This window comes from Vipera berus (genome assembly GCF_964194415.1).
Source record: "Vipera berus genome assembly, chromosome: Z".
Classification (NCBI taxonomy): Eukaryota; Metazoa; Chordata; class Lepidosauria; order Squamata; family Viperidae; genus Vipera; species Vipera berus.
The window spans coordinates 55,070,929-55,086,043 of NC_138205.1; the positions used below are offsets into that span (position 1 = coordinate 55,070,929).

The 15,115-nt window shown below is 46.1% G+C and overlaps 1 protein-coding gene across 2 annotated transcripts in view; it reads left to right on the forward strand.

Annotated features, from left to right (window-relative positions):
- FHOD3 (formin homology 2 domain containing 3) overlaps positions 1–15,115 on the forward strand; it is a 370,562-nt gene that overhangs the window by 43,681 nt on the left and 311,766 nt on the right. For both annotated transcript variants that reach the window (XM_081344817.1, XM_081344818.1), the window contains exon 2: positions 7,592–7,698. In XM_081344817.1, coding sequence (XP_081200943.1) covers positions 7,592–7,698 — 107 coding nt within the window. The remainder of the gene's footprint in view (positions 1–7,591; positions 7,699–15,115) is intronic.

The following is a 15,115-nucleotide window of genomic DNA, read 5'->3' on the forward strand; positions in this document are numbered from 1 at the left end:
TCCAAGTCTATGCCCCAACCACCAGTGCTGAAAAGGATGAAATTGACCGGTTCTATGAAGCCCTACAGCACCTTATAGAAGTAACACCAAAAAATGATGTCCTTATCATCATGGGGGATTGGAATGCTAAAGTAGGAAGCCAAAAGATAACTGGAATAACAGGCAAGTTTGGCCTTGGAGTACAAAATGAAGCAGGGCACAGGCTGATAGAATTTTGTCAAGAGAATACGATGGTCATAGCAAACACTCTTTTCCAACAACCCAAGAGACGGCTTTACACATGGACATCACCAGACGGTCAACACAGAAATCAGATTGACTATATGCTCTGCAGCCAAAGATGGAGAAGCTCTATACAGTCAGTAAAAACAAGACCAGGAGCTGACTGTGGCTCAGACCATGAGCTTCTTGTTGCAAAGTTTAGGCTTAAATTAAAGAAAGTAGGGAAAAGCGCTAGGCCAGTCAGATATGAATTAAATCATATCCCTGTTGAATATACAGTAGAGGTGACAAATAGATTTAAGGAATTAGATCTGATAGACAGAGTGCCTGAAGAACTATGGACAGAGGTTCGCAACATTGTACAAGAGGTAGCAACCAAAACCATCCCAAAGAAAAGGAAATGCAAGAAAGCAAAATGGCTGTCTGAGGAAGCTTTGCAAATAGCTGAGGAAAGGAGGGAAGCGAAAGGCAAGGGAGAAAAAGAAAGATACGCCCAATTGAATGCAGAATTCCAGAGACTAGCTAGAAGAGATAAGAATGCCTTCTTAAATGAACAGTGCAAAGAAATAGAAGAAAACAATAGAATAGGGAGGACCAGAGATCTTTTCAAGAAAATTGGAGAGATGAAAGGAACATTTCATGCAAAAATGGGCATGATAAAGGACCAAAATGGCAGGGACCTAACACAGGCGGAAGAGATTAAGAAGAGGTGGCAAAATTACACAGAAGAACTATAAAAGAATGAGCTTAACGTCCCTGATAATCACAATGAGGTGGTCACTGACCTTGAGCCAGACATCCTAGAATGTGAAGTGAAGTGGGCCTTAGAAAAGCTGAGCAACAACAAAGCTAGTGGAGGTGACAGTATTCCAGCTGAGCTATTCAAAATCTTAAAAGACGATGAAGTAAAAGTGCTACACTCAATTTGCCAGCAAATTTGGAAAACTCAACAGTGGCCACAGGATTGGAAAAGATCAGTTTACATTCCAATTCCAAAGAAAGGCAGTGCCAAAGAATGTTCAAACTATCGCACCATTGCACTCATTTCTCATGCTAGTAAAGTTATGCTTAAAATTCTACAAGCTAGACTCCAGCAGTATGTGGATCGAGAACTACCAGAAGTACAGGCAGGATTTCGAAGAGGCAGAGGAACTAGAGATCAAATTGCCAACATACGCTGGATCATGGAGAAAGCTAGGGAGTTCCAGAAAAACATCTACTTCTGCTTCATTGACTATGCTAAAGCCTTTGATTGTGTGGATCATAACAAACTGTGGCAAGTCCTTAAAGAGATGGGCGTACCAGACCATCTTATTTGTCTCTTGAGAAACCTATATGTGGGCCAAGAAGCAACAGTGAGAACTGGACACGGAACCACTGATTGGTTCAAAATTGGGAAAGGAGTCCGGCAAGGCTGTATACTGTCGCCTTGCCTATTTAACTTATATGCAGAGCACATCATGAGAAAGGCAGGGCTAGATGAATCAAAAGTTGGAATTAAGATTGCTGGAAGAAACATCAACAACCTAAGATATGCAGATGATACCACTCTAATGGCAGAAAGTGAAGAGGAACTAAAGAGCCTCTTGTTGCGAGTGAAGAAGGAGAGTGCAAAACTTGGGTTGAAACTAAACATTAAGAAAACCAAGATCATGGCATCCGGCCCTCTCAATTCCTGGCAAATAGATGGGGAAGAAATGGAGGTAGTGACAGATTTTATTTTCCTGGGCTCCAAGATCACTGCAGATGGGGACTGTAGCCAAGAAATTAAAAGACGCTTGCTCCTTGGGAGTAAAGCAATGGCAAATCTAGACAGCACACTAAAAAGCAGAGACATCACCCTGTCAACAAAAGTGCGTATAGTCAAGGCTATGGTCTTCCCAGTTGCAATGTATGGCAGTGAAAGCTGGACCATAAGAAAGGGTGAGCGCCAAAGAATTGAAGCCTTTGAACTGTGGTGCTGGAGAAGACTCCTGCGAGTTCCTTGGACTGCAAGGCGATCAAACCGGTCAGTCCTAGAGGAGATCAACCCTGACTGCTCTTTAGAAGGCCAGATCCTGAAGCTAAAACTCAAATACTTTGGCCACCTAATGAGAAGGAAGGACTCACTGGAGAAGAGCCTAATGCTGGGAAAGATTGAGGGCAATAGAAGAAGGGGACGACAGAGAATGAGGTGGCTGGATGGAGTCACTGAAGCAGTAGGCGTGAGCTTAAATGGACTCCAGAAGATGGTAGAGGACAGGAAGGCCTGGAGGAACGTTGTCCATAGGGTCGCGATGGGTCGGACACGACTTCGCAACTAACAACAACAACAACAAAACATAACTAAATTACTAACAAATAATGAATAACTAATAATACATCATATAAAACTAATACTTATTCAAATGCTAAATAAAACATTTTAGTCCCATATTTATTCTGAATATATTTGATCCATCTTCTCCATTCCACAATGTATCTCTGTTGCGATTGTTCTTTCAAATATGCTGAAATCTTTGCCATTTCCGCCAAGTTTGAAACTTTCAAAGTCCACTCTTCTATGTTCCTCCTTCTTCCAATATTGCGCTACTAAAAGTCTTGCTGCCATAATTAAATTCAACATAGACAACACTCTAGAAGATAGGCTTAAGATACAGAAGGATTTTGACAGAGTTGAACAATGGGTTTCTATCTAACAAAATGAAATTCAGTGGTGAAAAAAGTAAGGTTCTACATTTAGGCAAGAAAAACCACATGCACAGGTATTGTATAGATGGTACCTTGCTCAATAGTAGTAACTGAGAGGGATCTTGGAGTCCTAGTGGACAATCACTTAAATATAAGCCTACAGGGTGCTGCAGCTGCCAATACAGTTCTAGGCTATAAATCTATAAAATTTTAGTGAATTTGAAAATGGAAGATGAACAAGTTAAAGAAACAATGATAACATGGGCAAAGAACTTTAGATATAACATAGAATTATAAAAATGGCAAAACTTGTGGGAAAGAAATTATAAACTGACAATGGCAGCTTCTTATAAAGAAAATTTAGATAAAATGTTTTATACATGGCACTTGCCACCAGCAAGATTGGCAAAAATGTTTAAAAATATGTCAGATAGATGTTGGAAATGTAAACATAAGTCAAGTACTTATTATCATGTATGGTGGACATGTGTTAAAGCAAAGAGATACTGGAAAAAATACATACTTGGCTAGAAAAGATGTTGGAAAAACATGTAGATGTTAAACCCAAACTTTTTTTATTAGGTATTAGGCTAGAAAAGATTGATAAAGTATATATTTGATTTTACATGTGATAACAGTAGCAAGAATCATATTTGCATAATATTGGAAAAAGGAATACCATCAGAGGAAGAAATAATTTAAAAAATACTAGAATGTGCCAAAATGGACAGACTTACTATGAGGTTGAAAGAAAAAGAAGCAACAGAATACTATCAGACTTGGGACTTGTTTTATCAATGGCTGGAGAAAAGAATAAAGGATTAGGAATTAAATTTGTATTAGAGACTGATAAACTCAGACAACACATTGTTGAAGAAGTACTAAACAATTTACAAAAAAAAAAGACTTTGGGACTCTAGAGTGCAAAGAAGAGCAATAAAGTTGATTAGGAGTCTGGAGGCTAAAACATAAAGAACAGTTGCTGGAATTGGGTTTGTCTGTCTAGTTTAATGAAAAGAAGGGCTAGGGCAGTGATGGCGAACCTTTTAGAGACCGAGTGCCCAAACTGCAACCCAAGCCCTCCCTCCCTGAGCCTCCGCACTCCACCTGCTGCTTTGGTCAGCCTGCCAGCCCCCACCTCAATGCCCTACCCACCACCGCCCAGCATGGCCTCCCTGGGGCTGCAGGGGCTGGCCTGGCATGAGAAGAGCATGTGCCTCACCCTCCCGCCACCATGCAGGGTAAGGTTTCTGCACCTGCACCTGCCCAAATGCACTCACCTCCTCCAAGTGTTTTTTTTTTTAATTGAAAAGTTTTATCATACATTTTATCTTTAACAAACCCCCCTACCCCTCCCCTATCCCTCCCTCCTTACCCCTCCCCCCTCCCCCCCCCGACTTCCCAGAGCTAAATACAAGGTATAAAAAACAAAAAAAAGAATCATAAACAACCATATGCTAACAACCGTAAACTCTAAAATCTATCACTCTCTAGCTCATATAGGATAACTACAAACACTATTAATATAAAATATATAAAAAAAGAGAAAAAAAAGAGAAAAGAAGGGAAGACTTATTCAAATGCTACATGAAACTTTTTAGTCCCATATTTGTTCTGGATATACTCAATCCATTTTCTCCACTCCATAATATAACGTTCTTGCGAATGATCTTTCAAATAGGCCGATATCTTTGCCATCTCTGCCAGGTCAGAAACCTTTAAAGTCCATTCTCCTATAGTCGGCAGTTCCTCCTTCTTCCAATACTGACCTATTAAGAGTCTTGCTGCCGTAATTAAATTCAACATCAACTTAGTGTCCACAACTGTAGCATCTGTAATTATTCCCAACAAAAAAAGTTGCGGACAAAACTTTATCCTCTGTTTAAAAATCTTCTGCATGCTCCACCAGACTTTTATCCAAAAAGCCTTAACCTTTTTACAAGTCCACCATATGTGAAAATATGTTGCGTCTTCGTCACCGCACCTCCAACATTTAGGCTGATAATTCGGATACATACTTGCAAGCTTTTTGGGATCTAGATGCCATCTATAAAACATTTTGTAAAAATTCTCTCTTAGATTTTGAGCTTGTGTAAATTTTACGTTCCTCACCCAAATCCTTTCCCATGTATCCATTGTAACTACTTCTTGAATATTTTGGGCCCATTTAATCATACAATCTTTAACAAGCTCTGTTTCTGAGTCAATTTCTATCAATGCAAGATATATCCGTTTGATATGTGCGGGACCCTGATTTCTAATTTGTTTTATCAAATTTTCATCAGTCATTGTAAAACCAATTTTCTGGTCTTCTTTCCACCTGGCCCGTAGCTGAGTATATTGAAACCAATTTTGAACAAGTGTTTTTTTTTACTAACCTGCCTTTCAGCTGCATTCCATTTCTTTGTTCACTTCTCAGCCTTCGCCGCATGTTTGTGGGACTATCAGTTAAAACAAAGTTCATCAGACTTTCTAACTTCTTGAGATCTCGCAAGAAGTTAGAAAGTTTGATGGAACTTTTTTTTTACCGATAGTCCCACAAACGTGGCGAAGGCTGAGAAGCGAACAGAGAAATGAAATACAGCTGAAAGGCAGGTTAGTAAAAAAAACGCTGGGGAGAGGCAGGGGTGGGCTTGGCAACCTTACCCTGCGCGGGTATTGATGCAGGTTGCTGATGGATAGGACTGAAGGCCTAGGACTGGGGCAATGGCGTGCATGCCCACAGAGAGGGCTCTGTGTGCCACCTGTGGCACACGTGCTATAGGTTCGCCACCACGGGGCTAGGGGGTGACATGATAATAGTGTTCCAGTATCTCAGGGGTTGCCACAAAGAAGAGGGTGTCAAGCTATTCTCCAAAGCACCTGAGTGCAGGGCAAGAAGCAATGCATGGAAACTAATCAAGGAGAGAAGCAACCTAGAACTAAGAAGAAGTTTCCTGACAGAACAATTAACCAGTGGAACATCTTGCCTCCAGAAGTTGTGAATGCTTCAACACTGGAAGTTTTTAAGAAAAGATTGGACAACCATTTGCCAGAAATGGTATAGGGTTTCCTGCCTTAGTAGGGGGTTGGACTGGAAGACCTCCAAGGTACTTTCCAACTCTGTTATTCTATTCTCCTGTTTTGTTCTGTTTGTGGTTGAAGAGTAATGGGCCTAAGACAGAACGTTGAAGTACCCCAGTAAATGGCTCCCTCCGTTTAGAGGTAACTCAGTTGAGTACTACATGTTAAGTGTAGTTGGACAGCCAGTTGGAAATCCTTCTGGTGGTGGTATTGCCTGTGCCAAATTTTTCTATTTTACCAAGAAATAGGCTGAGGTCTACTTCGTCAAATGCCTTACTGAAGTCTGACTAAATTATGTCCACAGTATTTCCCAATCCACTAATTTAGTCATTTTGTCAAAGAATGCAATTGGGTTTGTCTGGTATGATCTATTTTTGACAAACCCAAGGTGCTTCTAGTAATAGTTTTGTTTGTTTCTAGATATTCTCAGATCTGTTGCTTGATTATCTTTTCCAGAATCTTCCCAGGTATTGATGTCAGGCTAATTGGTCTGTAGTTTCTTGGATCCATCTTTTTCTTTAAAATATTAAAATCATTATTAATAAACATTATTGAATATTTTCTCATAAAACATGATAAAAACATAATATAATTAAATTGGGTAATAGAACCTCACTGCTTCAATAGCAGCAGTGACTAGCAATGTATTTTGGGATGCTGGTTCAAGTTGCTGGTCACCAAAATCTTGGTAATTGAGGAACTGTAAAATACCAGTTTCCTAAATAAATTATAGCAGCTCAATCTGGAAGCAAGAAAGTGGCAACTAAGCATCTCAGCCTACATGACTATGCAGGGAGCGAATCCAATGCGAGCTCCCTTTATGTAACAGCCTATCTCCAGGCAAGAAGCCCTCCCCCCCCCCCCATGGCAATATTTCCTAAAGCCCACTTGACTTCGTGCTTCAGTTTGTCTGGCTCAAGGTCAGCGATCACTACACCAATCGTGGTTGTCAGGGATATTAAGATTTTTCTTATATAGTTCTTCTGTGTACTCTTGCCACCTCTTCTTAATCTCCTCTGCTTGCTTCTGTTAGGTCCCTGTCATTTTTGTGCTTTGTCGTGCCCATCTTTGCACGAAACATTCTCCTTGATAATCTCCAGTTTTCTTGAAAACCTCCCTATTCTTTTCCATTTTGTTGTTTTCCTCTATTTCACAGGTGTCAAACTTGCGACGTCACATGACGTGTCACGACATATCGCGACTTTTTTCTCATTGCCAGCAATGGAGTGGGATGGTTTTGGCGTGACGCATCTGGCCTGTGGGCCGGCAATTTGACACCCCTGTTCTATTTGCATTTTTCATTTAAGAAGGCCTCATAAACTTTTGAGACCATTATATGTTAACACACATGCTAGAATATTTTATTTGTATGAATAAGTGTTGATTTAAAAACAAAAGGTATCTTAAATAGCAGTTAAAACACATAGCCCCTATGGTAGAAATCATAATTATCCCAATCTTTCTAATTTACCATTTTTAAAAATTATTTGCAGAGAGGAGTAGATCGTGTAGAGCGCAAACTAAAAATGTAAAAATTTCATTTTTCCTAACTTTGTAGTATTAATGTAAGTTGGTTTGCTGGATCGAAGTGTTATCATTGCAACAATGATTTCTAAATTGTTAAATTCTTTTTCAGCTTGATGATTGTGCACTGCAGTTGTCTCACAATGGTACCTACTTGGATTTGGAATCTACTCTAGCTGAGCAAAAGGATGAGTTGGAAGGTTTCCAGGGGGAATTTGGGTAAGGAAATAATTATGTTCATCCACCTATAATTAGAGTTGGTAGAATGCTTTTATAACATCACATGCTTTAATACAATCTTTAAGAACAGTTTTATTGTAATCTTATAGTGAATTGCACAAAATTGATGATATTTCAATATGATGTATTTCATATATTTTGCAGAAAAATCAAATGATCAAAACGTGTTTTGCTATAGAATGGTATGTGTATTATTCCAGTTTTGAGCAAAATGCCCATAGCAAACAATGGGTTTACTTAAAGATTTTGCTTTACAAACATACTCATATAACTACCCTGGCAATTTGCTTAATGACCACTGCAAAAAACGGTCATAGTGTGACCCATAGGATGACTGTCACAACTTACAACTATAATGGGCAGGCTCCGTTATGGTTAAGAGCTACCTATATAAATGTGTTTTGAGGATTAAAAAGCTAATATTTCTTGAAAACACTAAGTTGAATCACAGGAGTTTTTATAGCGGCAGATATTTTTTATATAACATTTAGAGATTAGTGGTGTTGCAAAACCAATCTGCTTTTATGATATTCTGAATTGTTAACTGTCACATAGACTGCAAAATGTTCAATTAATATTACTTTGTTTCAAACCTTACCTTAGCCCAGGGGTCGGCAACCGGAAAAAGGCAAAGAGCCACTCAGAACCGGTTCCGTCACAAACACAAAAAAGTGGGAGCCGTAAAATGTGCGCGCGCGTGCATGCACGCACGCGCATGCGCAAAACAAAGCAAAACGTGCACCAGCCCTGCCCCCATCCACCTCCAGTATGGATGGCTCTGCCAAAAGAAAAGCAGCCGAAGCAAGCCTCCCATTGAGAGAATGGGGCGGCGGAGGCTTCCAAAACGGCGGATCCAGCCTCTGCCGGCGGCTTGCAAAACGGCGGATCGAGCCTCTGCCGGCAGACACGCTTGCAGAATGGCGGATCGAGCCTCTGCCGGCGGCAGAGGCTTGCAGAGTGCGGATCCAGAGCGCGCTTCCCCCCCTTCCCTCTCGTCGCCGGGGCTGTGCGCGCTTCCCCCCCTTCCCTCTCGTCGCCGGGGCTGTGCGCGCTTCCCCACCTTCCCTCTCGTCGCCGGGGCTTGCAAAACGGCGGATCCAGCCTCTGCCGGCGGCTTGCAAAACGGCGGATCCAGCCTCTGCCGGCAGACACGCTTGCAGAATGGCGGATCGAGCCTCTGCCTTCTATTCAGCTCTGGGAAGTGAGGGGGAGGGAGGGGGAGTTTGGGGGGGAGGGGGAGCTCCACGGTGCAAAAATAAAGCCCTGCCGCTCTTTGCGTTGCTTGCCCGACTGGCTGTCACGGGACCACACGGATCGCCTCGCTCCCACCGGCAGCTGATTCCTTCGAGTTTGGTCTCGAGCGATTTTGCATTTTCTCCAGTGCTGAAAGCCACTCGGGGAACTTGAGTTACCGGCTCCCCGATCGCTCCACCCTCATCTTCTCTTTGTTCCCGCTTCCCCTTCAGAAGGTTCCTCTCGCCGTCCGTGACTAAAGTCCCACTCCCACCCCCCGCGGCAGGTTGGATCCCCCCCAACTATCTTGAGTACCTACAGCCCCGCGCTGCCCTCCCCCGGGCCACCGCAGCTGGAGAGGATGGCTCTGAAGTTAGATATTTCGCCCGTAAGTCGCAAAGGGACCCCGGGTGTTCATAATTGATCCATAAAAACCTAATACCGAATAAAAGTAGGATACATCAATAAAAAGATCCAATTTGATTTTCCCCCCCGCCACACACACACACACACACACACACACACACACACACACACAGGTTGGAGACCCTCCGGCGTGGCTTGGGCACCCAGAGGCTCCCGCTGCCCCCTTTTCTCCACCGGGCGAGAGCGGCAAAACGTGCACCAGCGGATCCAGCCTCTGCCGGCGGCTTGCAAAACGGCGGATCGAGCCTCTGCCGGCAGACACGCTTGGAGAATGGCGGATCGAGCCTCTGCTGGCGGCAGAGGCTCGATCCGCCGTTCTGCAAGCGTGTCTGCCGGCAGAGGCTCGATCCGCCGTTTTGCAAGCCGCCGGCAGAGGCTGGATCCGCCGTTTTGCAAGCCGCCGGCAGAGGCTGGATCCGCCGTTTTGCAAGCCGCCGGCAGAGGCTGGATCCGCCGTTTTGCAAGCCCCGGCGACGAGAGGGAAGGTGGGGAAGCGCGCACAGCCCCGGCGACGAGAGGGAAGGGGGGAAGCGTGCACAGCCCCGGCGACGAGAGGGAAGGTGGGGAAGCGCGCACAGCCCCGGCGACGAGAGGGAAGGGGGGAAGCGCGCACAGCCCCGGCGACGAGAGGGAAGGTGGGGAAGCGCGCACAGCCCCGGCGACGAGAGGGAAGGGGGGAAGCGCGCACAGCCCCGGCGACGAGAGGGAAGGGGGGAAGCGCGCACAGCCCTGGCGACGAGAGGAGCCAACGGGGGGCGGGCGGGCGAAGCGCGGCTTTCGCTCGGCGGGGCTCTCAGCCCCGGCGACGAGGAGGCACCGGGGGGCGGGCAGGCGCCTTTCGCTCGGCGGGGCTGGCAGGCGCCTTTCGCTTGCCGGGGCTCTCAGCCCCGGCGACGAGGAGCCAACGGGGGTTGGGCGGGCGAAGCGCGGCTTTCGCTCGGCGGGGCTCTCAGCCCCGGCGACGAGGAGCCAACGGGGGGGCGGGCGGGCGAAGCGCGCCTTCTTGCTCGTCGGGGCTGCTAGCCCCGGCGACGAGAGGGAACGGGGGGGGAAGAAGCAGATCTACTTACGCTTTACTTCTTCCTCTCTTCCTCCACTCTGCCAGTAAAAAAACAAAGGTTTGTTGGTAGCCCACAAACGGTTTGTGGGCGGTCCCACAAACCAACCAATCAATTTAAACTTTTCAAGTTTTTTTGTGAGAAGTTTAAATTGATTAAGTTTTTTTAGTACCATTTTTTTTTTCAAGAGGGAGGAAGCCTGGGAGCCGCATGGGCCGGCTCAAAGAGCCGCATGCGGCTCCGGAGCCGCGGGTTGCTGACCTGTGCCTTAGCCTATAGCAGGAATGTCCCCCAGCATCTTCCCTTTTGTAGAGAAAAAGGAGATAAGGAACATTTTTCTTGAGCATCTGATTAAAGGCTGGAATCAATTGGAAACTGGAAATTCCAAAGAAGCTAGGAAGAAATGTTTGCCACAGTTTGTGCCTCAGGAATACTAATAATTTTGAGCTAAAACTATTACATAATACTTCTTTTTTGGGGGAATGTGTGCAGTTATTTAAACATTATGGCCTTTGATATTGTTTCTGATATGTAGTTTCTCTACATATACACTGTATATACATACACAGAGCGAGAGAAAGAGAGACAATTACACCATATAGTCTGCAGGAGTATTAATTTTTCTTTTGTTTATTTTCCATTAGAGGATTTTATTGAGTTGCTATAAATTTCATAATTTCATTTTTATTTTCTCCCTAATAGATTGTATCATGTTTCTGACAGAATGAGCTTTTCAAAGGACTCTGAGGCATTGTTTACCTTAAAAGTCTTTTATTAGAGCCCTATAACATCAGCAAAGCTTGCTAGGGAAGCTTGAATCTGAATTCCCCTCCCGTTAGCACAATATATTAAACACAATTCTCCTCCTTTTCATTGCTGTCATTAATCACATTCTCCAATTAGTTTGAAGGGTCAGTTTTCCCTTCTGTTAGACAACCCGCCAAGTTCTTATCTTCTCTTATTTCAAAAAAGCCTTGAAAGACATTCTTCCTCCTTCCCCCCTCCAGGAACAACTGATTCTAGCTCTAAAGTAACACATAAATTTTAAATTTGAAATAGCTGCTTCTTCATCTTTTGTCAAAGCAAGAACATTCTGGTCGAGGGTGAGCATGCGGACCTGGCTTGCATCACGGAGACCTGGTTGGGCCCAGAGGGTGGTATCCCCCTGGTTGATCTTTGCCCACCAGGCTTCCAGGTGCTACACCGGCCTCGGACTCAGGGTAGGGGTGGGGGAGTGGCTGTGGTTATGAGGGAGACCTTATGTCCGCGGGAGGCCACCGTTCTTCAGATAGTCGGATGTGAATCTCTCTTACTGAGGTGTGGTCCTAGGGCGCAGTTGGGCTTGCTGCTGGTGTACCTTTCGCCTAGTCGCGCAGCGGCAGCCCTGCCTGAGCTTCTTGATATCCTCTCGGGGCTGGTGATTGAGTTCCCCAAACTCATGGTTTTGGGTGACTTCAATCTACCATCCCTGGGAGGATCATCTGAGTTAGCTCGGGAGTTCATGGCTTCCATGACGGCCATGGACCTGATGCAAGTAATTCATGGACCGACTCATGTGGGAGGTCACACCCTGGATTTGGTTTTTCTATCTGGACGGTGGTTAGATGATCTTGGTGGGGGCTCCCCAATTGTTATGCCCCTGTCATGGACCGATCATCATCTCCTGCGGCTGGTCTTCCGTTTTGCCACTCCCCACCGTGGGGGTGCTGAGCCAACTAGATGGTTCCGCCCCAGGCGCTTAATGGACCCTGAGAGGTTCCAGGCAGCGCTGGGGTCCCCACCTGCCTCCTCTGCTCATAGCTCGGCAGATGCCTTAGTGGAAGCCTGGGAAAGTACGGCCACGGAGGCACTTGACCGAGTTGTACCCTTGCGGCCCCTGACCCGGCGCAGATCCCAGTGGGCTCCATGGTTCTCCGCGGAGCTCCGGGAGATGAAGCGTCGCAGACGGGGCCTAGAGAGCGGTTGGAGGTCCAGCCGATCTGAATCCGACAGATTGTGACTAAGAACCCATATTAGGTCTTATCTCGCAGCGATGAGGGTGGCGAGGTCTAATTACTTCGCTACCCTCATCGCGTCTGCAGATAATCGCCCGGCCGCCCTGTTTAGGGTGACCCGCTCCCTCCTTAATCAGGAGGTGAGTGAGGAACCCTTGCAGGGGTGTGCCGAGGAGTTTAGTCAACATCTGTCGGACAAAATCGCTCGGATTCGGACCGGTTTGGACTCCGACTGGGCAGAGTCGGACGATCAGGACACGGGTGGTCTTGTCAATGTTATCTGGGAGGAGTTCGATCCTGTAACTCCGGAGGAAGTGGACAGGATTATGGGGAGGCTGAGCTCCACCACATGTTTATTGGACCCGTGCCCTTCCTGGCTGGTTTATGCAGCCCGGGAGGGGACACGAGGCTGGTTCCAGGCGGTTATATCTGCATCTTTGAGTGAGGGTAGTTTCCCCGCCGCCTTGAAAGAGGCGGTGGTGAGACCTCTCCTCAAGAAGCCTGCCTTGGACCCAGCTGTGTTGAATAACTTCCGTCCGGTCTCCAACCTTCGCTTTCTTGCGAAGGTTGTTGAGAGTGTGGTGGCGCATCAGCTCCCTCTAGTTCTGGATGAAGCGGATTATCTAGACCCGTACCAATCGGGCTTCAGGCCCGGGTACAGCATGGAGACGGCATTGGTCACGCTGGTGAATGATCTCTGGAAGGCTCGGGACAGGGGATATTCCTCTGTCCTAGTCCTATTAGACCTCTCAGCGGCTTTCGATACCATCGACCATGGTATCCTGCTGCGGCGCCTCAGGGGACTGGGAGTGGGAGGCACGGTCATTCAGTGGTTCTCCTCCTATCTCCTGGGACGCTCGCAGTCGGTGTTGGCAGGGGGGCAGAGGTCGACCGCGAGGCCTCTCGTTTGTGGAGTCCCTCAGGGCTCAGTCCTCTCGCCTCTCCTGTTCAACATCTACATGAAACCGCTGGGTGAGATCATTCGTGGTTTTGGAGTTGGGTATCATAAGTATGCTGATGATACCCAGCTTTTCATTTCGACCCCAAACCACCCCAGTGATGCCCTCGACGTGATGTCCCGTTGCCTGGAGGCGGTTCGGGTCTGGATGGGGAGGAACAGGCTTCGACTCAACCCTGACAAGACTGAGTGGCTGTGCGTACCGGCATCTTGGGATATTCAGGATATTCCACCCCTCGTTATGGGGGGTGAGTTATTACCCCTCGTAGATAGGGCTCGCAACTTGGGAGTCCTAGATTCACAGCTTTCCCTAGAAGACCATATAGTAGCTGTGACTAGGGGGGGGCCTTCGCCCAGGTTTGCCTGGTGCGCCAGTTGCGGCCCTATCTAGACCGGGATGCTCTACGTACGGTCACTCATGCGCTCGTGACCTCTCGTCTTGACTACTGCAACGCTCTCTACATGGGGCTACCCTTGAAGACCTCGGAGGCTCCAACTGGTACAGAATGCAGCCGCGAGAGTTGTGTTGGGAGTTTCCTGACACTCCCATGTCACACCTCTGCTCCACGAGCTGCATTGGCTTCCAGTTGTCTTCCGGGTGAGATTCAAGGTGTTAGTAATGACCTACAAAGCCCTACATGGCAAGGGTCCGGAATACCTTGGGGAGCACCTGCGGCCGGCGTCAACTTCCCTCCGCCCAGTACGCTCCCACAGAGAGGGCCTCCTCAGGGTGCCACCGGTCAAAGAATGCCGACTGGTGGCCCCCAGGGGGAGGGCGTTCTCTGTGGGCGCGCCAGATTTATGGAACCATCTTCCGGTCGAGCTCCGGATGGCGCCTGATCTCCGCTCCTTCCGGCGCGATCTTAAAACCTACCTCTTTGAACAAGCTGGCCTGGCCTGATGGGATGGGGTCAGGTTTTATAAATTGATCTTAACCTTTTAATCTGTATTAATTTATTATGGGCATTGTTGTTTAATTACGTTTTAATTTTTGTACCTTGTTTTTTATTATGTATTGCCCTGTTCACCGCCCTGAGTCCTTCGGGAGAAGGGCGGTATACAAATTAAATAAATAACTAAATAAATTCAATATTAGCAGCGTTGACATCCAGTCCCCCTTACAAAAAGGATAGATACTGCAATGTAAACAAAAAAAAATTAGGACCTGGCTTTGGGTTTGTTGGGGTGTTTCTCATAAAACTTTTTGATAAGTCTGTCAGCTTTCACATTGCCAGATTTCGCCCAAATGGCTTCAGACAATGGGTATCCCTTCCATTGTACTGGGTACTGCAATTTTCTCTTAAAAATTCTAGAGTCAAGAATAAGTTTCACTTCATAATGGGTCTGACCCGCTATTACGAGGGGTCCAGGTACCTTCTTATGGGGAGGTCTTAAAGTGAAGGCCCAAAAAGGTTTCAGTAAGCTACAATGGAACACTGAGTAAATTTTCCCGGTGGGGAGTTTCAATTCTACTGTGACCGGGATGATGATTCTCACAATGGGGAAAGGCCCCAAAAATTTCTGTCCTAATTTCTTGTTGGGTAGTTTAAGACGTAAGTATTTGGTTGACAAATAAACCTTTTCCCCAACTTGGAATGTCCTTTGGGGAGCTCTCTTTTTATCAGCCTGCTTTTTGTAGGTCTCAAAAGTCTTTTTTTAAGGCCATCTTTGTGTTTTTTCAAACTTCTTCCCAATCCTTCACATTGATCAAGAGTCTGGGAAGTGAA